General features: G+C 44.8%; 1 protein-coding gene across 2 annotated transcripts in view; it reads left to right on the top strand.

Annotated features, from left to right (window-relative positions):
* PEX5L (peroxisomal biogenesis factor 5 like) overlaps positions 1 to 23981 on the top strand; it is a 392012-nt gene that overhangs the window by 132483 nt on the left and 235548 nt on the right. Inside the window, exon 3 of one of the 2 annotated variants that reach the window (XM_078668174.1) lies at positions 15572 to 15579. The exons of the other annotated variant lie outside the window; for it this stretch is intronic. Coding sequence (XP_078524300.1) covers positions 15572 to 15579 — 8 coding nt within the window. The remainder of the gene's footprint in view (positions 1 to 15571; positions 15580 to 23981) is intronic. 2 annotated transcript variants of the gene reach the window in all.

The following is a 23981-nucleotide window of genomic DNA, read 5'->3' as shown; positions in this document are numbered from 1 at the left end:
GCTTCCATTTACTCTTGTCTGCATTTGATTTGCCAATCTACTTGTACACTTCTAGGAAAAAGTATTGTTCTGCATACATAATTAGCAACAGCTAATAGAATATGCTACATCATTTTCCATCTTTGCTCATTCAGCTTTGTAATTGCATCCTTTTTCCATTAAACTTTGTTAAAATGGATCATACACTGTCAAATGTGTATGCATTAACTGATAGGAGACCACAACCCTGGAAAGATATTGCTTTGACATTAAATGTTTTGCAAATGCATTAGAAACGCCATCAAGGGAAAAGATAGACTTTATATGAGTTTACAATTAGGAATTCAAGATTCATTTAACCCTTGGTCAATATCCATTATTCATGTATATGATTTTCTGCTGATTATTGCATTATCATAAATCATTGATGCATATGTGCTTATGCTTGCCAAAAAAAACACAAATATCCAATCAAGATTTCCAGCGGGTCATTGTGATTGAAGCAATGCTCTGGTTTGTGGGGAGAATGTTCACTTACATATATTGCTTGATCGTGTTCATCTATATAGCCTTCTATATACTATTCAATATCTACCACAAATTCAGGTGGATACTGATGAAGTGTGAACATATTACGCTGCTCCTCCTAAACAAATTCAAATTCTATCTGTCTAACTCAAACTTGTATTTGCTGTAGATTCAATTGCTCTTTGGTACCTTATTAACATCAGACGATTTCATCATACAAATATCTTACAGCCTGTAATGAGCATATTCAATTCAGCATGCCTAGTGGTTGATAGTATTTTGTTTGCTAGTGTGATACCCCTACTCAAAATACTTTGTTTTCTTTAAACTGCACTTCCTCTAAGGCAAGGCACTTCTCCCTAAGAAATCCACTCCCTTGCAGATGAACTAATAATTTTCTCCCAAATCCCACTGACTTGCCCACAAAAGATATTCTTGAAATCACCTGCCAAACCCTTACAAAAGAGAGACAAATTGTTTGTATTGCCTTTCTAAAACTATAAAAAACATTTTGCCAACTTTAAATAATGAGATCAGTCTACTAAAAAGTTCAAATTGCTTCCTAACCTTAAATCTTAATGGAGTTATATAAAGTTATCATCTTATTTGGGCTAAATAAGGCTCTACCCATTTCTTTATTAGTCTAAAGTTAGAACAGCTTCCATGAAAAATTCCCTCTGCATAGAAGTTCACCCAGATTCCTTTGTTTTAAGACATCTTTTTTACTGCTACTGGCATTTGAAGACTTCTGACCAGCTTGAGCCACATATGCTTTGATCAAAATAGTATTCCTTTCAGCTCCCAGTCCATCCCTTGTTTAAGTGGAACTAGTCTAATGTTGTGTAAGGTTACCAGACTCACACTAGGAAGTGGCAATTCATAATATCTAGTTTAATATACACTAGTTATATGAGTACAAGGCCACCTTTCTCCAGTTATCTGTTCGACAGACACACCTTTTACTCTAAAAGGTTTATTTGATTTCAGCTGTCAAAGAATAAGTCTCACAGGATTATCCTTAATCATACAACTGACAACATAGGTGTGGGATACCTTAAGGTACAGTTTTAAGGCTATCAATCATTGAAAAACAAGCTTTTACTTTTAAAAAGGCTATGTTAGGCCCACATGAATGGAACTGAAATTAGAAATAGAGTACGGCTTCAGTGAATTTCTGAAAAGAAGAGTCTTTCTTTCGGCTCAAGAAAACCTAGCCTGATTCTCAAGGATTTGCTTGCAGCCTGAGATATCCAGTATCCAGAATGAGGCTGCTTACCAGTTGAAAAACTGAACAAATGTTGGCAGGACGTTTGAACACCAGTACCGACTGCGGTCTGTTCTCTACAAGTTTATCCAAAAGAAGCGTAAATCAGTCTAACCAGCCCTGAAGCAATATGTTGAAAAATTCTGCTTGGAAATTAGATTAAACTCTACTTGACCACAGGTTTCAAATTCAAGTAAACACTCTGGGCCATGCTCACATGTCATAATTCAGTCACTTGGTCTCTATGTCTCAGTCAGACTTTAAAAAAAGGAATGTTTCATTTAAAAAAAAAACATTTCTAATGTTCCCAAAAACCTACATTGAAAAATAAATCCTTGTTGGAATCCTTTCTCCATTGCTGCAATAGGATATCACTTATTTCTCTAATAAGTCTGGAACCTGTCTAATTACTTTACATTCTTGGCATTTTTCTTATAACTTTTTTCTAATACTGGTTTGGACCGTTTATCTTTATTTCCTCTAACTATGCTGTGTTTTCTTTTTATTACACATATATTCTCATGCCCTTGTATGTTCACTTGAGTTGTGTTGTTTTAACAATGTTAAAGCTAAGTCACAGTACCTATCACACGTGGAATCTCTCTCCACTGTAGCCTGTAAATTGGTTTTCCTACTGCTTGCCTTTCTGACTTATTGTTTCCATTTCAGAATTACATTTTTCTCATTTGTTGCTTTAATATTTCTTTTCTTTTTGAACCTTTGTTTCTTGCCATCTTTTTTGTAGCAAGCTACAAGAGGCTCTCCAGACTAGGTTACATGTATGGACCTGTAACTGTACAAGCATTAACATCTGTGGAGACTCGATATACATTTACATCATTTCTTTCCAGAGTATCATTAATGATGTAGACAACCACATCACCCTAAGTAAACAAGGCATCATTCGTTGGTCTTCCAATGTGCCCACAACAGCCTTGACTTGCTTGACTTGTGGCCCTATAGTGAAGTTTGTAGTTGGTAAAACTGACATGCAGTGTAATAGTAGGCTGGGCTCTTCCACAAGCACAGTTAAGTTGCTGCCCCTTTAAAGTCATTTATTTCTATTGTGCCTTTTTATTTCTGAATATGCCATTGTTCATATGAAATACAGATTTTATGTTAAAGTTAACCAAGTTTGATTTCCTTGCTTCTAGCTAATTAATATCTAAGCAAGACCATATATTTAGGTTTGACTGCCAAAATCACTCTGTAGAACTTCACCATTGTTATATTTTTAACCATTTTCATGGCACTTTAGAGAAAGTGAATTATTAGTTGAAGTGGATGGTGGTCCTTTTCACATAATCTGGCACTATTTCATATTAGGACCTGTTAGGTCTCAATAATTTAAACATCAGCTCAACCTTAGGTGGTTGTAGCACACAGCAGGCAGGCTTAATTTAAAGAAATATGTAAGCATTTACAGTTACAAAACAGTTAAAAGGTAAAAAAGAACACACAATAAAATTCCCACTACAATTTATAAAACTAGAGGGCATTTGAATGAACTAATAGACACCAAAATGGCACAGCATGCATGTAGGGAACCGGCAATATGATTTTTCAAAGTTTCTAGCACCATAAAACGCAAAGCACCAACCACTGGTATCTGGACACACTAGACTGGGTCAAAGTCAAAGGTTAAGTCTGACAGCGATGGAGCTTGGGATAAATACAGAGACCAAGTTCGGCCCGTTGGGACGTTTATCTTTTAACTTCTTTTTCTTACAAAAAGTCTTAGTCAACAAAGTCATGGTGGGCTAGGGATGCCTGCCGGGTTAGAAGCGGGACTCGTCAATGGCAGCTGTCTGCAGTGCTGGATCTCGTTGGCAGCCTCGGTATTGATGAAAGTTTGAGGGGCTCAATGTCGAAGGCGGGAGAACTCAGAGCGAGCAAAGTCCAAAGATCAGGCCTGGGAAGGCGTCGGCAAGGTGCTGCTTGGTGTTGGTCTTGGTGAAGTCCTCTACTTTTAGACTTATACACATTTTCAGAAGTCAGGATCCTTTCAGTGTGACAAACCAGCAAGTTGAGCCTGACTGGCAGTTTGATAAAGGCAGCTGCAGCTCAGTAGCAATCAGTTGGTAGCCTCTGGTTCTTTTGTGAAAACTCCTTGAAAAAGTATTAAAGTCCCAGCTTTTATGTGCAGGCAGGAGGTGTACACTCTGACACTTATCCAATGGCCCCAGGACCTTAGGGGCATCACTAGGGAGTGAGGACTAATGTAAATGTACAGGAATTTATATAGCGCAAATCACCAAGCGGTTTCTAAGCGCTTGCTTAGGGAACCCGTCCTGGTATTCCCCTGTGAGATACCCCGGCAGGGTATCCGCAAGGTGAAAGCCAGGCATCCCGCCGCGAGGGGCCGTTGTGGAGATTAAGCAAGCTATTGCCCAGAGTCGCAGAGTGTGAACCCGTGAATCAAGTAGGCACCGGAGCGAGAATTGTTGAGTCCATGGACATTTTAGGACTCAAGACCCCACTGAGCCGGGAATTGAACCCTGGTCCCTGGCTGACCTCTGCTTCCAGGTCTGCCTCCTCTAACCAGTGAGCCACACTTCTCCACTAACTCCAGGGGAAGCCACCAGCAGGGTCCAAGGCAGGTCCAGTTGGAACTGGTTAGCAGGGATCTTCAGGAAAGTGGACTTCTTGCAGCTTTTGTGACCCTTTAGCTTAACGGGAGGCTGCCCACTAGAATTTGGAGTCCACTGCTCTCTCCTGGGTTCCAGTCGGAGGAAGTCTTACCCTTTGGGTTTGGGGTCACTGTAGGTACAGTCTTCTTTCTGAAGTACAAAGGGTTCAACAGGTGCAGCCATTCTTCTACCTTCCTCATGTCCAGCAGTGTTCTGAAGAAGAAACCCAGGGGTGCCACTTTAATGTCTGACTTTGTCTTGTGGGTGAGGGAGACTCTCTGTCCAAAAGGGAAATAGTTCCCAGGGGTAGCACTTCCCACATTGACATAATATTCTGGAGGTTAGGCCCTAAACAATCCCAGAGTGCCCTCCTCTGTCAGATCCAACATGGCAGAATCGGTCTACCCCTGGCCAGAGTGTGCCTAGGGATATGAGAAACTGCCCTGCAAACTAGTTCTGGAACAAGTTTTCCCACCAGTGGGATTGGTGTCACTCTGACTACTTGGAAAATGGCAGGGGCAATCCTAGGTGTGACTTACATTTGCTTGTGAGAGGATAAGCCCCTTTGAAACATTTTGCAGTTGGTGGATACATACTACAGGCCATCATGTCATGAAGAGGTCGTCCTCCCAGCCGAGGCCCTTTTGTTACCTCTCCTCCGAGAAATGGATACCTCCTAGCAGGCTCCTCCTCCATGAGCTCAACCCTTTTTAATGCCCATTGCTGAGGTCATTGAACACAATGGGTTTACCATCATCTCATATGCCGATGACACTTGGCTCATCATCACTATGTCAAAGAACTCCTGCCATTTGGCCTCCTCTCTTTGCCTTGCAGATTTCGTGAGGTGGATGGACTTGAATTGTCTCAAACTAAACGCTGGCAAGACCTAGGTTCTATCCTTAGGCAATGACCGTAACATCTGGTCCACTGCCTGGTGGCCCAATAATCCTTGCTCATTACTCATGCCCAACAGGGCCGGACTGGGAACCAAAACCGGCCCTGGCAAAGTGCTCGGCTGGCATCCCGGGGCAGTTCGGGGTGCGACCGAGCTCTTTGCCGGGGCCGGTTTTCGACCAATTTTGTTACAGGGCCAATTTTGCAGCTACTGCAAAAACGGCCCTGTAACAAAAACGGCCCCCAGGGGCCCAAAACCGTCCCCCTCCCTTGCAGCGCACCGGGGGATTGTCCGGTGCCCGTAACGGCCAGTCCGGCCCTGATGCCCAAGGTCAAGCATCTTGGCATCTGGTTTGATTAAGAGCTTTCTTTTGACAACCAAATAGCCACACTTGCAGGGAACTGTTTTGGACTGCTCAAGACTCTTAAGAAAATCTTTTGTTTCCTCCCAAGGTCAGCAAAAAATCAGTAGTTAAAGCTTGGCTACTGTAATGATCTGCATCTCGGAGTGACACAGTTTCAGATATAGAGGCTTCAACAAGTGCAGAACACTGCTGCACGTCTCCTATTGAACCTGCTAAAGCGTGCATCTATTGGGGCTGTGCTTGAGAAGCAGAGATGTGATGTTATAGTATTTTTTGTAGTGTGCATAGAGTGTCCCGGCGCAAGCTCAGTGTGAGGAGAAGAATAAGGAAAGACAGCTTAATTAAATCTCAATCACCATGCTGGAGTGCTCCGTTAGCCAAGTTTCGATGAGTAATAGCAAGTCCAAAGACTTCGGAGAAAAGGTCAAAGATATTCTGCGCATGCGTTGCAACCGAGTGTGCATTAATCAGAGCCTCTTTTATCATGAGCTCCCTATGTATATCTCTGGGCAGATTAGTATGGGGGGTGACCAAAGGCCACGGTGATATGCAAAACTTGCATTTACTACATGCAAAGACTGCGTTCACCACAATATTCCACCTGCAAGTTCCCACACATTTCAGGGGATTTAAGGAGAGCAACTCCTCCCTGCTATAAGAAATTTGCAGAGACTCACTGGTAGAGGTGTCACGGGCAGCATGACTGGCCGCTTCCAGGACGCTGACGGGCGCAGATATTCTTGCCTTAGGCGCGTGTCCGTGCAGCTTTAACCCCATCGCTGCTGCCGACGTTCAGCGGACGTCATGTGCACTACCTCTGTAGTGCTGCGCATATCCGTTGAACGTCGCAGCCCCGCCCATGCAATAGAACGTTCTGCACTAGCACGAAATGTTCAGCGCAGGCAAGGGTTTAATTTTTATGTTGAGCCTCCCTTGGACGACTAGAGCACGCATGTACCAGATCCTCTCTTAAAACCCTATTTTCCCGCTATAAGACATTTCCCAACAAAGGTACATGGTACCTCCAACCCTTTATTAAGCCCTATGTACCATGTAGGAACTTAAGATCGGCAGGTGCCATATTGGCTAGTGTTCCCAAAGTAAAGAAAGCTGGCATTGGTGGCAGCTCTTTCAGCTATTTAGCACCTAAACTTTGGAACACTCTCCCCCTTGTAGTCCGTCAGGACCCATCAGAAACTCTTTCTGAAAAAACACATAGCTACATTTTTTACTTCTGGCTGACTTAGAAAACTGCTTCTTTTTTGGCTCATGGGTGCTTGTACCTAGCACTGGGAGACTTACTTTGAAGTAGCCACAAGTTTTTTAAATTGCATTATTTTTTATTATTAGATGACATTTACGGATCAACTCTGAAACGACTACTGGAGGCTTAGGGTCAGCAAAATGCCAACCTTCTAAAAGTGCTACGCAAACAAATGATGGTCAGAATGCTGAATGAATCATACATTCAACCCCCGGTCAAGAGATCTGGGTGAAATCCATCGTTCTTTTGCTCGCCATGCTACCCCAGTGATGAGAGGTAATAATATTCAGAAACTTCCTGTGGAGTGAAATGCTGAATCAAGTTTTTTTGTCACTTTTGTGCTTTAATCCAATGGTGTTGCTACCGCATCTCTGGATGCACTATAGGCATAGTGATCACAAGCAGGAGGGTGGCGTTGTCATTGATTTTTTTTTTCTTTTTTTTTAAAACCTTTATTGACATCAAAAGGATATACAAGTCAAGGCCTACAACCAAACCGGCCGGCCACAATGTGTAAAGCAATCAGAGGTCCCAAGGCAAACATTACAGAATCAATCAGCAAGAAGCAGAGGCAGTACATTCGTAAAAAGGGGAGAAGGGACTTAGGAACCAGAGGGCCAAAACACAGGAGCTAAAAAAGGTTAATTTTATAATATGGGGATAAGGCTTACGACAGGCTCACTTTCAATATAGAGACGTCCGATGTCCCAGAATCAGCCTCAGCGTCAATAAGGGGGTAAGGGGCCGCAGTACAGGAGGGACAACACAATGCACACAAGAAGATCAGGATAATTGAGACATAGTCGACACCTGAGCATAATCATCGTCACATGCCCACCACCCAAACCACAGTTAAGCCAGAACAGAGGGATCGGAGAAACCGCACATCAAAACCAGCCCGTCATAGTGACCTCTAGGAAAAAGGAGGGAGGGGGGGCGGGGACGAGGAAAAGAGGGGGAAGAGGGGGGGAAGGAGGGGGAGGGGGGAGGACAAAATGGAACAATAATAAAAGGAAAAAAAAAAAAAGAAATATGAAAACGAAAGAAAGAAGACACGTCGACACAGGCGTCCCGTGGCGGGAATACAGGAGACAACAGGAGTATCAGCACCAGTGAGGATACAGCGAACGAGAAGAAAAGCAACCGAACCATAAAAGGAGAGTGAACAACGCCACACACCCCACCCAGAACACACCACGGGAGGCCGGGACAGACGCGGCTTTACGAAAAGGAGATACAAAAGGGCCATAGAACCATAAAACAAACAACAAATAGAACCCAACCCACCCATCCCACCCTGCACCCCTGTAGAAGGCTATGGCCTACCCTTCAGACAGTGTGCCTGTCGCCCTAAACCAGAACCCGAAATATAGCAAGAAGGAAAGAGAGAAAAACGAGACAAAAAAGAAACAGAAACGGAAGTAAGAAAACAGGAGGGAGGAGCATAAGAACAGCAATCAATATGGTCGGCCGCCGCCCTCCGCCCAACCAGACAATCACAGCAAAAACGACCAGGACGACACCCCATCAAGCGCCGTAAAACGTACAAAGAAGGGGACCTCCCACCGCTCCACGGGTACAAACAATTGCGCCACTAAGTCGCATACCAGGAATCAACCAAGAGTCGCGCATATCACCCCCATCCCTTCCGAACCACAAAACCCACCCACCACATGACAGTGTAAAATGAGATACTAAATACAAAACCAGCATACAGTCGAAAAGAATGGTGACCACCATAACAACATGGGGGGTAAATCGGTCCGCAAGGGAGCAGAAGTCCAAATAGAGAGTTTAGATGCATCAGCAATCGCAGCACGGATGATGAAAAACAGGAGTTCGGTGTCGCCGCTGGGGAGGGCGAGGGGTTCTCTATGATAGACAAAGGCGAAGCCATCGGAGCAGGTGCAGGCGGCAGTCCACCAATAGTTCCAGGCATCCATGCCGGACAGGGCCGCGGCAAAATGTCCAAGTCCCCGGGGTCAGAACCTTGAAAAACAGGGAGCTCCAGAGTCACCGGCACACAAACCGATCTTCGATCAGCGGCAGCAACATTTGCAGCAATCAAGGGGGGCGAGGCAATGGAGTCACTGAAACAAGAGGGCGGCAAGAAGAAACGGCTGCCCAAAATGGCGGCAGATCGTGGCGGACCCACAGGGACATCGGGGGCCAGGGATGCGCGCAGGGATCTCAGAGCTTCCAGGATATCTCTGACCGTAAGCTCACGCTCACCAGACCAGACCCCCGCGCAATTAGGCAACCCAAGTCCGCCGCAACAGGGCGATTCTCGTTTCAGAGGGTCGGCCGCCATTTCGTGAATTCAGCCCAGTCGCCGCCCTCCACGACCCCCGGAAAAACAGTTCAAAAATGTAGGACTTTGCAGAGCTCCGGGGGTCCCAGCAATGGCAGCCTTGGTGCCGAAAGGATGTCCGCCCAATACGGGTCCCCGCCTACACCAGCACCGGCGCCCCCAACAAGCAGAGTCCGGGCGCAGATGACCAGGGCCGCCGGACAAAGCAGCGGCGGGGGAGGACCCCTTCACAGAATCAGTCCCCGGTGCATCTCACCCACATCAGCCGCGCGGTCACCAGGGCAGACCCGGATCAGGATCGCCAGGATTTTCGCACAACGGCTCTCATCATTGGTTCACGCTCCCGGCCGGGGCCGAGAGCCGTCGGATCCCACAGGCTAGGTCCCGGTCTAGGTTCCACGGAGGCCCCGATCTTGCGGAGGGCACAACTTCGGAGCCGCTGCACGCTGAAATCTCCGGGCCAAACGGTAAGTACAAACAAGGTGTACCGCGTCCAATTCCCCGATAACGTGCCGTCCCCGGACAGGATAGTAGACAGGATAGGCAATCAGGCCGGAGGGCTGCGGGAGCCGAGCTAAAAGGCGACCATTACGCTCGCGAGCTTGGCTCCTCCCCCCCGGCGGTGTCATTGTTGCTGGCAGGCGGTCTAACCAGCAGTGTTTATTTGAGCCCACCAGACAAATGGTGGGTTGAGAAGTTTGGAGACACTTTATTCAAGTTTCAGAATCTATGGTCTGCGAACAAGTCAGCGCTAAATACTCAAGGACCACGGATTAAGAAAAAGGAAAAGTTATAAACAACCTAAGCCTTGACAGAGCCTATAAATAACGGCGGCACTGCTGACCTTGAGATCTTGCAAGTTTCAGGCTTAGGTCCTGATTGCGGGCTAAGGTGCTATTTATCGCACCTGATAAATGATGATACCACGGGGTATGTTATTTGTCGGGTGCTATAAATAACACCTATTATGAGTTGGTGGGAAATAACATGTGGATTTTGGTATTTAATGCACCAAAATCTGCCTTTTTTTAACAATACCTTATGTGTTTCCTCCTATACATTTCAGGTTTGACCCGCTGAAATTGAATGAAGGTTGAGGTATTTAATGCAGCCTACCAACTTGTAATTCCAGCCTGTGTGTAAACAGAAAGTTGTGCAAGGGTCGGAATATAACAACCAAAAACTTGTAATCAGGGCCTAACGCAGTCATTCCCAGGCACCAAGAACACCACATCAGTAGGTCTGTAGCTGGAAATACCATTGCTACAGGAATAAAAAATTATAAAGTGGTATTCCATATTGCAATCCGAGAAATGGAGAATTACCACCCAAATCAGATTACATCCCGACTAAGGTCTCGAGTAGGATGCGGTTTGGAAATCATTCTGACCGAATCGGTTTAGGAATGGTTTCTGACCAACTCCGATTGGGAGAGTCCAACCAACCGATTACGGATACTTCTAGATAAGTTTCGGTCAGACTCCTATTGACTTCAAGCCTATGCATTCGGTCAGAACATAGGCTCCCATTGAAGAAAGGGGTAGCTGGGGAAAATCGGGTAGCCTGTGGAGGGCACCCCTTGGTGCCTGCCACACTGTGCATGGCTGGTAAGGAGGGACTCATGGGTACCCCCACGGGCCCGATTGAGATGGCTCCGGGTGCAGGGATCCCGCTACAGGCCCCCAAAGTCTGATTCTGATTGTGGATTCGAGTCAGAAAGCATGATTCGGAAAGGCTGTCCAAATCCAGCATCGTAATTGGTCGTTCGAAAACGCGGCCCGGAGAGACATATGAGTCTGCTCCATATGGGTTCGGATTAGGAAATTCCTAACGCCTAACTCGCACCGTAATCGGTCAGTCGGAAACCTTTCCGATTTGGTCAGTAAGACACGTTCCCGATCTGATTCTGTCGGAGTAAATGCTGTAAGGTGGAGTAGGAGAGTAGTGTCTGCTTTCCTATGGTCACCCCACTTTTTGCTTTTTGCTTCACTGGTTTTCAATTTTAATGTGGCTGTGGGCCTGCTAATCAGATCCACAGCCCTGCTGTTCTCTCTCTAAAGTCATCCCATGTACTTTAGGTACATCACCATTTGGGAAATGGGTCACTCTTGTGAGTCCCTGTACAGTGTACCATAGGTAACCAGGGCATAGGTGCACCCAAGGCCTACCAGGGGCTGCAGCACATCTTTTGCCACCCCTGGCTGGCCATCCAAACTGACACAACTGGCTGATCACTCACCTGGGGCAAGGTCGTGTAATCACCCCTTGCTTAGGTATAGTATTCCTATACCTACCATTATATAAAGACACATATGCACCTATAAGTCACTCCTATGGCAGGCCTTAACAATCCTGAAGGCAGAGTGCTTTGTTTTATGTGAGATGGTGCTCTAGCATGAGCTTAGCCTGTCTGCAGCTTTCGGAACCATGTCCTTATAGCTGTTCTATGATAAAGCCATACCATATACTCTTAAGTGCATTATAATCCTCGCGGTTATTGCTAACTTTGGTTTGGCTTTATCAAAACATGTCGTGTAAGGTGTCATACACTTTGGAATACTACCCTCTCGCCAGTTCTGGCAACTGGGGTAGCATTCCACCCTTCTAGAGGGAGAAGACATGTTGTTCCTGTTAATCCCGGTTAAAGTTAACCAGAGCCTCAGCATCACAAAATGGATGCTGCTGCTACAGACACAAGTCTGACCTCCTACTGCTGGGAGCCCTTCCAGTGAGGGAGGCTTGGAAAATAGGTTTCCTGTCTTGGGAGGTGCTAGCACCACCCCGGACAGGCCATAGTGTATTGGGGCAGGGAGGGCTGAATGAAATGAGACACTGCCTGGGGCACACAAGGTGTCCCATGCATAGCCCGGTTCAAACCAGTTGCTGGGGCACTACAGACCCAGCTCTGGCGCAAAAATGGACAAAGGGAAAGGGATGTAACCACCCCCTTCCCTGGTCCCACCCATAGGAGGGTAATCCAGCCCACCAGATTAGTATATAGGTAGGAGCTGAGTCTAGAGACTTTAGATTTATCCTGAACTGAAACTTGAAACGAAACTCTGCACCTTCGACGATCTCCTTCACAGAAGACAACTGAAGAATCTCCCTTGTGGTCAAGGAGTGACCACCCTGTGCAAACAGGCACCATCCAACTCAGTATTACAGACATTCCAAGCATTTTTTGCACTTGGCACCAACTGTTTACTGTTGACAAATAATTAAAAATGATTGAGGTAGTTGGCCCTTACCATCAAATGCGTCTACATTTCTAGGTCCTGATTAATGTAACATTTTTTGGGGATTTACTAGTGCACGATTGTTAAAAACTGTGATTCTTAATGGATGCTTATAAGGACCCCAATATGTTTAAAAAGATGCATAGTTGTTCACATCTCTTCATAAAAAATAAAAAAAATGTAGCCAGATGTTGTATTGCGCTAGTAAAAGCTACCCCGCGGTGGATAGAAGTTGTCGCGTTCTCTCTGTAGTGTGTTCACATTTAAGAAACATTTCCATCCTTTGTTGAGCCCCAGCTTTGAATCTTTAGATGTAGTCACCGAAGCAGACCTTAGGAAACATTACTTCTCGGAATCCTGGGCAGAGGTTGCTCATTCATATTAAATATGTATTTCACAGTGTTCAAGCAAAGATCTCTGGTTTGATCAGTCAGCAGGTTTGTCTATGGAAGAAGGCGCCATCTCTTTGAAAACTGTGGCACCACAGGCATAAAGGATTCCTAGAAAGCAGCGACTGTGAGTCATAATGTCTTTTCATCTAAAAGTGTGCAACCTCTTCTAGATCTTCATGGAGTTACAAGCAAGCAATATTCAGGGGGGCGAGGCCTATATAATTATGTGAGGGGATAAATTAGCATCAAAGAATGTGGCATCAAGTGATGTAAACATAAGTGCTATACTGAAAGTGACATCACCGGAAATGGCGTCTGCATTTGCTTTCAAATTAAATTCCAAAATTGTAGCTACATTTAAAGTTGAAGTAAAATAAGCACACTCGTCCAATGCCAGGGGTGGCTGGTACCCTTTGAAAGTGGTGGGTCGAGTGAAGTGCCCCACCACTTCTCAAAAAAACAAAATACCAACTCCCTCAAAAAACCCAAAATAAACCACCTCTTCCTCCAAAAGCTCAAAATAATATAACCGCACCCTCCAAAAGCCCAAAATAAAACACCCCTCCCTCCAAAATTCAAAAAAACCCTAGAATAACATTTTGAATAAATAAAATAAATAGTGCCTCCTCACGGCGGTATGTCTGCTGTCCTCAGTGTTCCACATCTGAATCTGCAGTCGAGTTCCCCTAACCAATCCAGAGCTGCTCTCATGCTGTTTACCAGCATGAGAGAAGGCCTGGATTGGATGGAGTGGGCAGGCTGGACGCTCCTTCAGGCCCTGTAGGCATGTGCTTGGTCTCCACCAAGCTAAGACAGCTGTGTAGAGAGCTTCAAAGTGCGCATTTCACTTTGGCTGGCGCAAAACAGCCAGCCAAAGTGACATGCGCACTTTGAAGCATCCAGTCAGCCACTGCCCCGTATGTCTCTGGGTTCAGCTGGTTGCTGCAGTACACACATCGGAAAAATAAAATGGCAATGGAATCTTTTCCTTTATATTTCTTCCACCGCTGGAAGCAGGCTGGGGAGGGGCACCACCCTCCACCCTCGTGCAGAAACCCCCGCTGTCCAAAACCTCACTGTAGTGAACACACAGCACTTTAAATGTCTCTTAGGGGCCTATTAGGACGGCGGACGGACCTGCGTCTGTCCGCCATCCCCGAGGTGGAGGGACCGTCCGCAGGGGCAGCGGCGGTCCCTCCGGTGCAATTAGGATGTGACCGCCACTCCGGCGGTCACGTCCCGTATCTTTAACCTTGTGGCGGGTGCTGCTTTAAGCAGCACCCGTCGCAAGATTAAAAATGTATGTTTTCCATTTACATGCACAAAGCGGCAGGCACCGCGCGGTGCCTGCCGCTTTGTGCATGTAATTGCTGGGGGGTACTATAGGTACCCCCCATGTGCACCCCCCTACCCCCCGACACCCTGGGGGCCCGTAACGGGCCACCAAACACCAAAGACCACATGCTTTGCCACGGCGGAAAAGCCGCCGTGGAAAAGCATGTTTTGATGCACATCCTAATTTGGCTGACGGTGTCTTGCAGACACCGCTACCAAATAGCCCTCCACACCCCGCAGATCAGCGGCAGACAGACCTGCCGTCCGCCGCTGGTCCCACCGCAATCCCACCGCCATCCTAATCTGGCGGTGGGTGTTTTTCTGTGGCCGCGGCGGTGAATCCGCATCCTCCAGGCCGGCGGTGGCTTCCGCCGGCTCGGATGATGCGGATTCACCGCCATCCTAATCGGCCCCTTAATTAGTAAATACCGCCCCCAATCCCAGAATTTGTATAACCTAAATTTCACCGAAAAGCTCTGGTACACCTGACCTCCACGTATAATTACTGTTCATGTATGTAATAAAATGTGTGGGACCACCTTTTGTTGTCAGTCTAGGCTGAACTTGAACAACACTGGTTAGTGTGACCCATCCGCTGTAAACTGTGGTGGTGGTCTTCCACAGCAATCAAAGTAAATAAATGAAGGTCTTAAAATCCATTGAGCGCAATGACCATCCCAAGGGAGGAGGGGGCAGAAGGGGTATTATTGCCCAGGTCTTGCCCATTTTGGTGCAGATTTACAAGCCCCTTGTGCCACTTTTGCATCACTTTTCCCATGTTCAAAAAATGATGCAAAACTGGCACCGGGGGCTTATAAATCTGCCCCTTTGAATGCCCAGTGGTGCAAAGTGTATTGAGAGATTTTTAACCACTTCCGTGCTGATGACGGAACCGCTCTGTCATCAGCCACGGTGGCACTGTGCTGATGACGGAGCGGTTCCGTCATGGCCTGCCCGACGCGCCTGCGCGGCGATGATTTCGCGCCTGCGAGCGGGCGGGGCCATGACGGAACCGCTCCATCATGAGCACAGCTCAACCGAGGCTGGTGACGGAGCGGTTCCGTCACCAACATGGGCATGCCGCGCGGCCCCCCCGCACCCCCGCCCCCTTAGCGCTGCGGCGGAATAGCCGCCGCAGCGAAGGTGTTAAGTAAGTCTGCAATAATGATGAATGAAGAGGCAGGTTGAACAGGGGCTTTCTGCTGGATGGTGGCAGAAGCTTCTGCTGCTGTGTTTTCTCTTTTCCCTGGAGAATATGTTTTTTAGCTGCAAAACAGGTCCTCCTGCTATGTAGGACCTGCACTAAATGTTTGACCCAGGCCTCACAAAAACCTCTGACATGTATGTTGGACACACACTGCACTGGGCAGACTTGCAGGTTGCAGTGAAGGACTTAAGCTAGCATGCCAAAAATAAGGGGCAAGATTCATTCCCATCACTGTAGAGGTACTTGTATAGCGCACGACTACCCGGAGGCCTCTCGGCACTTGTACGAATACTGCTGAGGAACCCTTCCTGGCCTTTCCCTGTGAAGGGCCCACTCCTGGGCACCCCCAAGGTGAAGCCAGGCATCCTAGTGTTGTTGGGGCCGTTGTGGAGATTAAGCAAGCTATTGCCCAGAGTTGCAGAGTTGGACTCATGATTAGAATAGGCACCGAGGCGAGAATTATCAGGTTCAAGAAAATTGAGCCCAAGACCCGCCGAGGCGGGAATTGAACCCTGGTCCCAGGTCAGACTTCTGCATCAGGGTCTGCTGCTCTAACCATTGAGCCACACTTCTCCACTGTACATGCTCACAAACATGCTGACATTGAAGACACATTCCATCACACAAATAGATTCAACACACCACACCACATCCCCATTGTGACAAACAGACTTTACAAGCGGTTTTCACATTTTTGTGAAAACGAAAGAAAAAGGATTACTTCCTAAATGTTTTTGGCATGTATGAAAAATGTTAACTCAAGCATCAGCACTTACTATTTAAATATCTGTTTCTTTGTTCGACTGACTCCAGAATATAGTGAATTGCCTTAAGCGCTTATTCATATTCACATCTGCTAGGAAATCTTAATATTATTATGGTTGGCAATATTGTAGTGCAGGGAGAAAGGAGGGTGATGTGGGGGAGAGAAGGGCAGAGGGATAGGCGGGTTGAGAAATTGGATATGAGTGAAGGGAGAACGCCATTCCATTTTTAAAGGTGTTTTTACACACTGAGACTTATTTCTGTCTTTAAATTCGCCATGGCAAATTCTTTTCCAGTGTTTTTGGTGCAAGTGCCTGCTTTTCACATAGTAAAACGAGCACCATCGTCTCTGGAATACCCTGTATTTGAAGTTACTAATCTGGAAACGTAAGAACAAAATGGAAACATAATTAGTGAAGTACTGGCGGAAAATGAGATTTCTGTTCAATGCAAATGAAAGGGCCTGGGCCCATTTGTTTAGTACTCCTCCATCATCTATCCTTCGATGGTTCTTTTTATCAGCATGAAAGTGTAAAGGGGATAAAAATACTGTAAATATATTGAATATACAGTGTAACTCATTATGGCTACACAATAACTCAAATCGACAACCAAATGAAGGTTAGTCAAGTTTAATTACAAATTCGAAAAAAATTGGACATATATGAATCCTTACATGAGAGTACAAAAAGAATCAGCAAAAATCTAAATCTTCAGAAAAGATTTACTCGATGCAGCAAGAAAAGAACGACACGTTCTACAATTAGTATGCAAGTAATTAGAAAGCTAGAATTTAGATTTACCTGCATCAGCATTTGTTGGAGAAAATCATTTAATTCTATCTATCTCTAACCTAACTTCTCAAGTGTCATCCCTAAATTGGCATTGAAGTAAAAGGTACGAAAGAGGTAAGGTGTCAGTGGTTAGAGCCTTCCTAAGAAGTCACTCCACCGTTGATGGGTCAAGCAGAATAAAGTCGCAAGCAGGAAAGAAGCAATCTGGCACTCAGGTGACTTCGATGGAAATGGGCATCTGTCTCTCTCCTCCACGCATCATATATTCAAAATTAGAACTTTGGAATGTTGGGAGCTCCATTGCAGACAATGGAGTGCTCGCTGCTTCTACAGGCCGGTAAAGGCCCGCAGAGCAACATTCCAATGTTCTACAAAGGCTTCTCGAAGCTCGAGGGGATTTATATCCCCTCGAGCTTCGAGAACCCTTTGTTTAATTTGTTAGAACATTCTGCCCTCTAGTGGCAGAATGTTCTAATAGCCTTATAGCCCTCCGTAGCAGGGCTATACCGGCTATTAAAGTCCCGCTGTCTCGTTAAAGTCCCTCGCCTTCGGCTCGGGCCTTTAACGATTCAGCGGGCCTTTAATAACCGGTATAGCCCGCTACGGCGGGCTATAAGGCTATATTGTATGCAGCAAATGTCCCATAATGCTTTTCTCACACGTACTCTATAGTAGGCTCAACTACGGAATTTTCCATGACTTTAATTCCTTTCACCGTCTTCTCCACGTACGCCCCTCTGAAACAGTTTGTCCTTGGTGTCTTCTCATTCTCATGTGAACGCACCTCCTTCCACCTTATCTTCAGCAGGCCACACTAACTGTAACTTCTTCATTCCTCAACTATCTAATGAAACAGTACACTTACTCTTCACTAACAATGAGTTTGTTCGCCTGAAATGCAAAGCGTGAAGCAAGTAACATTCTATAAAACTTGCATGGGAATCTAAGCATTAGTTTCAATTCAATTCAATTCAAATTAGCTTTATTCGAGATGTACTCATAAAAGCATAAATAGACATTCCGCAGTATTACAAATATGTGCACAATGAAAGTTTATCAATTATATACATATAAGTGATCCTCATAAAACAATTAAAAACTATTAAAAAAATAAAATTCATCTCAAAGGCTGTATGGAAAAAAGCTATTGTGGCAGATTTACTTATTACAAATTCATGCTGAGTAATTTTTCAGAAACGAGAACAGACAAACATGCTGTAGATACAGGCTTACAACTTAGACTAAATAATAAATGCACCATGTTTTTCGATCTTAGTATTTCCATAAGTCGTTACCATTTTCAGTACACAAGTTCACTGAATCATATTCAAACACCTACTTCAACTACCTCATTTGTCCTAATAAACATTCAAAATACATTTGATGTGTCAATGCATCACGTCACTAATGCCCTATATAAATGTGTTACATCGTTTATATGTATTCAGTACAATTCTACAAATCATTTATTAGCTTTACATTGAATCGTGTTAATCTCACAAGAACATGTTAATTGGCGCACCTTTCTTCTAACATTTAATTACTCTAATAACACCTAATAATATGCAAGTGCATACGATAAATGATTACATTGCACTCCTTACAAGTACCCCATGTAGGATACCAATTTCCACTCGATCACTAACAAGGTGGGCGTTTTTATAGGTGCCAAGTGGGTGTGAACCTGCAGCATGGACTCAAAACATGCTCACTACCCCTTCTCATTATGTGGAGTTCTTTTGGAGTGGGGGCTAATGTCAAAATATATGGGGGGCATTGCAGGTTTTATAGTGCAACTCGGGTTAAGGAGTGCTTTACATAAGTTCCAAGCTCATGAGCCGACGTCGCGATTGGAACGCGGTTCCCCTGTTTCAAAGTCGGCTCCTCTCTCTGTTGGACAATGTCTTTTCCTCATGTGGAACTGGTTGCAGAAGCACCACCTGTCCATCAGCAGTGCTTAATTTAAGCCAGTGGTTGCAGGTGGGGGCCACTGGCACTTGTTTTTGGGGTCCAGCACCTATATTTTCTCTTTCGACATTTCACCGAGAGAAAGAGAGGGAAAACACACAGGGCCCGATTCACAAAGGGCCTCCTAACTTGTGGCGGAGGCTCCACAATCTTGGCGGGGGCCCGCACTCCTGAACAATTGCGGAGGACCCCCCATAAGTACAGGGGCCCATCACCAAGACTTCGTGGCCTACGCCACGAGTGTGGAGGCCCTTTGGGAATCGACCCCACAAAGCAGAAAGAAGGAGAAAGAGAAAGACGAAACAAATATCTCAAATGGGGAAAGCAGGTACATGCCAGAGTGACAGGGAGCATCTGGTAATCAATTGAAGAGGCATGAGGTGGATTCCAGACAACGCAGCCTTAGTGTTTGGCACCAGTGGCCACAGCTGGCCTCAGAGCTTTGGTCACAGGCACTTGTCCTTATACAAGTTAAACACTGCCTCACAGGGTTGGAGACACTGGACTCCGAGGAGTACTAGTCAGTGGGTAGTTGGGTGTCACCTATTTATGCTGCTGGGGATGTGTCAGTGATCATGTGCTGCTAGGGGTATAAATAAGCTCCAGATACCTGCCATTAAAAGATGTACCAAGGTTGGGCAGCAAGTATTGTCTTTTACTCTAGCATATGGGGTGCGCGCATGTAAAGGGCGGACACCCTCTGATGAAGAAGCAAAGTTTACTTTTAAGAGGGGGAATGTCAGAAGCAGGATTGACTATATCATGGTGGATCTTGATCTCTGGCCCCATGTCAACGATATGACTGTCCTAAACCATGAGGACAGCGATCATAACGCTCTCTTTGTGAGGCTACTTGGCCTCCCTATTTTGTATAGCCAAACTCATCAAGCAATGGCCCCTGTTGTTACTACTAATAACAACAGGAGAGTCAAATGGCCCCAGGTCATGGCTGATGAAAAATTGCTCTCCAAGATTTATAAAGCGATGGCTCAGATCCTCACGGTACTGAGGGATCCTGACAAAAGTGTTGGTTTTATTGTGTCTAGCTTTCAACAATTAACAAATAGTATAAAACCCTATTTTAGCAGACAGTGTAACTCTAACATGCCTAAATGTAATATTGCCCCATGGTATAATGAGGAATATAGAATTGCTAGGAATGATCTAACAGTGGCAGTAAAGAAAGGGACACAAAATGACATCCAAAGTAAAAGGAGGATGTATAAGAGGGCACAGGGTGTGGCAAATAGGAGTCGGGAGGCTGAGAACTGGCATACACTAGATGAAGCTTCAAAACCGAAGGATTGCCAGCTTTTCTGGCAACTTCTGTTAAAAGAGTCAGTCAAGCAGGTTAGTGAAGATTACTTCTATATACAATCACATGTCTGGGAAGAGTACTTCCAGAAACGTTATACTGGTACGGCCTTCCAGCCTGAGGGGGAGGCAGCAGTAGCAGTAAGGGAATGCAACTTAGCACCTATACAGAAAGGTCCTGTTAGTTTTTTCTTAGAGGAAACTGTAACAGCAATTAGTTTACTCCAGACTGGGAAAGCTCCTGGGCTAGATAGACTCACAGGAGACCTGTTTAAAGCTGAGCCCATTATCTTGGGATCATTGCTTCAAATAGTTTTCAATGCCATCTTACGAGGGGGGGGATATCCCTTCGACCGGGAAAGGTGCAGAAATATTTTCCATATAATAAAAAAAGGTTATAAAGGGGACCCCTCAAACTACAAGCCAGTAAGTCTCATAGATGTTTCCCAGAAAGTTTGCAGCAAAATATTCCTGTCACGTCTTCAAATCTGAATAGAGGAAAGCAACATTCTCTATCACCTGCAGGCAGGCTTCAGGGCTTCCACCAGCCCCTTAGACCAGGTTCTCCAATTTCTTTTGCTCATCTGGAAAGAAGTGAAGATCAGGAGTGGCCATTTGTATGTCGTATTTGTCGACCTCAAAACCGCGTTTGATTCCATAGATCGCACTAGACTCTGGGCTGCTCTCAGGGACTTAGGCCTCTCCTGTGACTTGCTTCAACTTTTGGTTCTCTTGCCCCAAGATAACAACACCAAAGTTAGGTGAAACTCTGATGGTAGTCTTACCAATAACATATCAGTGTCCAAGAGGGTGCACCATGGTTGTGTTCTTGTCCCAACCCTGTTCACCTTGTATATGAATAAGCTTATAAGCGAACTTTATGACAGTGGAGGTGACCTGCAAAGATTAGCTGGTAACCTTATAACCTCTTTGCTATTTGCAGACGATACGCTACTCATTTCCAAAACTCCAACGGGCATCCAGAATGTGCTATCCAAGTTCGCTGAAGCATGCAAAGACAGGGGCCTTGAAATAAACTGTTCAAAAACAAAGTTTATGGTTTTTATTCCCTATAAATCCACCAAGGGGAAAGTGAGGCTGGGTACCCAATCTTTAGAGCAGGTCAAGGCCTTCGACTACATAGAAGTCAGAATCAGTGGCATATTAGCATGGACTCCCCAAATTCAGAAGAGCGTACTGACACTCCAGCACATGGACTGCACAATAGTTCAGATGGTAAAATGCTCAGCCTTCCGCCCAATTTCCCCTATCCTAGAAATACATTGGGCTAAAAGCTTAGGTGCGGCCCTCTATGTGGCAGAACTGTGGGGGCTGGAGCATTTGAAACAGCTAGAGGTTGCAGAAAATAAATTCTTAAGGGCAATCCTCAACCTCTCAATGAACACGCCCCTATCACCCCTACGCCTTGACCTTGGTCTAAAGCCTATTACCCATTTGCTGTCCTTAAGGTGCTAATGTTTTGGGTAAGACTCTGGACCAGTAGCACCCAGATTCCTGTAAAGGACGCAGTGGAGGAATTATAAATTCTTCAAAGACATACAGGGCGACTGCTCTGGTTTAACAAGGTTAAGGAGTGGCTTTTCAGACTGGGCCTGGATATAACGTGGGAGGACCTGCAATCCATTGCAAAAAAGAATGGTACCCCTGCTAAAAAAGGTATTGGGATTTTGTTGATTCTCTTGGCACTGACATTAGGGCACCTAGCACTTTAACCTCCACTTTTTTAAATGTCAAAAGCTGTTTTAAGTTGGATTTGTATATAAATGATGTTGAACCCCCCAGCCACGAGCACTTTATATACAATTTAGGATTGGGGTTCTTCCACTGAATACAATGAAAAACAGTTGGGTAAATGTTACTGTATACCCTTTGTGCCTGTCTTGTCACTCTACCCCAGAGATTATAGAACATTTTATTTTCTTCTGTACCGCCTATGCAAATTTAAGAAAAACTTGGATTATCCCGGCTTGCTGACTACATTGTTTTTCACGCCTCTCTGATGCTTTACACATATTTAGGTCAGACACAACAAGGTGGCTTGTTTTTACAATATCAAGATATCTGCTTTACGCCCAGTGGCAGAGCCCTAAAGTGGTAAAATAATATCCTGATGTAGGTATATTGAAAAAGCAGGGTAAGCCGGCTCCAAGGTGACTTAGTGGGACAGCAGGGGAATGATGGTGTTGAACTGTTTTTAATGCGTGTGCTTTTAATTGACATCTTTGATTTTACGGTAAAAGCACAAGTTACAACCTTGTGTCATTAAAGTAATTTACTCCAATTATCTTAAACATGGAAAATATGTAGACTCCCCAAAAATTAAAATCCCTTCTAAAATTTTAGGCAAGGTATTTTAAGACTTCCTCTTTAAAAGTACGTGCAGTGAGGCTCTGCTCACCTGCACTTTTTGGAGAGTATGTGTTTGCTGCATGTGCACATACAACATGAGTGGGTCAGTTTTCTTAATCCCATCGATTGACAATCGCCCTATTATAAAACTTTCATCAAAACAGTTTATGAAAGAAAAATCGCAGGAAAAGGACCTCCCGGGCAAGTCAATATGTATAAATGGGCGGTTTGAAGAGAGAATCAGAAACAAAATTTTTTTGGCTAATACAAAATATTTCTTCAGATACAAGCCGGAAGATGGTACAAAATTAAATTGTCTAGTTTTTCTGCACCACTGTAAAACGTCACGAAATTTGCCATGTCCTATGGGTAACAGTTTAGGTAATGAATTTGTTCGAATTTGTTCTTAAGCTCCTCTTCATTTTAGAAGGATTGCTGACTTAATCCAGTATTTTTTTTAAATAATGTATTTACCTTTGGATCTCTGAAGTTCTTTCACTTAAGCACTTTATACACATTTAACAAGATAGTCAAATACTTTTATAAAACCTGGCAAAGGATGCTATATAATAACAGGGAATAATGGAAAAGAATAACAGGGAGTAATAGAAAATAATAGAAAATAGGGCTCAAAATACGAATAGGTACATAAAGCACAACGTAAATAAACATACATCTTTTAATCAGTGATACCTTGCGAACTACAATCATCGCAAACATACTGGTCATTAGATATTGTTAGGCAGGCAGGCAGCCTCTCAACAGGAAAATGGCTGCAACCCATCTGAGATCTTTGAGGAATTCCAGAAGAGGGGCTGGAAGCAACACCAGAAAACAACACGGCACCTGCAAGAGTGATCCATTTGTGGGAAACATCCTTTACAACGCGTTGTTAACACCACGCGACCTTTACGACGCAACCATTACAACGCAAGTCATTACTACGACTTGCGCTGGATGGCGCTCTTGGTTAAGGAATAGTTTGATTTTCTATTCCAACACCTTCCCTACTGTTACTTGGAGTTGGAATAGAATATTAAATTAATCCTCAATCCAGCGCCCTACAACGCAAGTCGTTGTAACGACTTGCGTTGTGAAAACCGCGTTGTAAAGTACCGTGACCAAAAAGATCGCGTTGTACTGACATACATCCTCAATTTGTACAGAGAAACTGAACTCTCCCCCAAATGTCTAAAGATCACTGCTTGCAGCAGGGTTCAGATCAGCTGTCAGCAAAAGGTGGGCAAGTTTACAATCCACCTCCTATCTTTGTTAAACTGAGAGGTTTATGATCTCCTTTTGTGTTCAATAACACTTGTATTATTGTTTGTCAATAACACTTTCAATAAACAGATAAAATTT

This window comes from Lissotriton helveticus, chromosome 11 (genome assembly GCF_964261635.1).
Source record: "Lissotriton helveticus chromosome 11, aLisHel1.1, whole genome shotgun sequence".
Taxonomy (NCBI): domain Eukaryota; kingdom Metazoa; phylum Chordata; class Amphibia; order Caudata; family Salamandridae; genus Lissotriton; species Lissotriton helveticus.
This window is presented reverse-complemented; position numbering and strand designations above follow the sequence as displayed.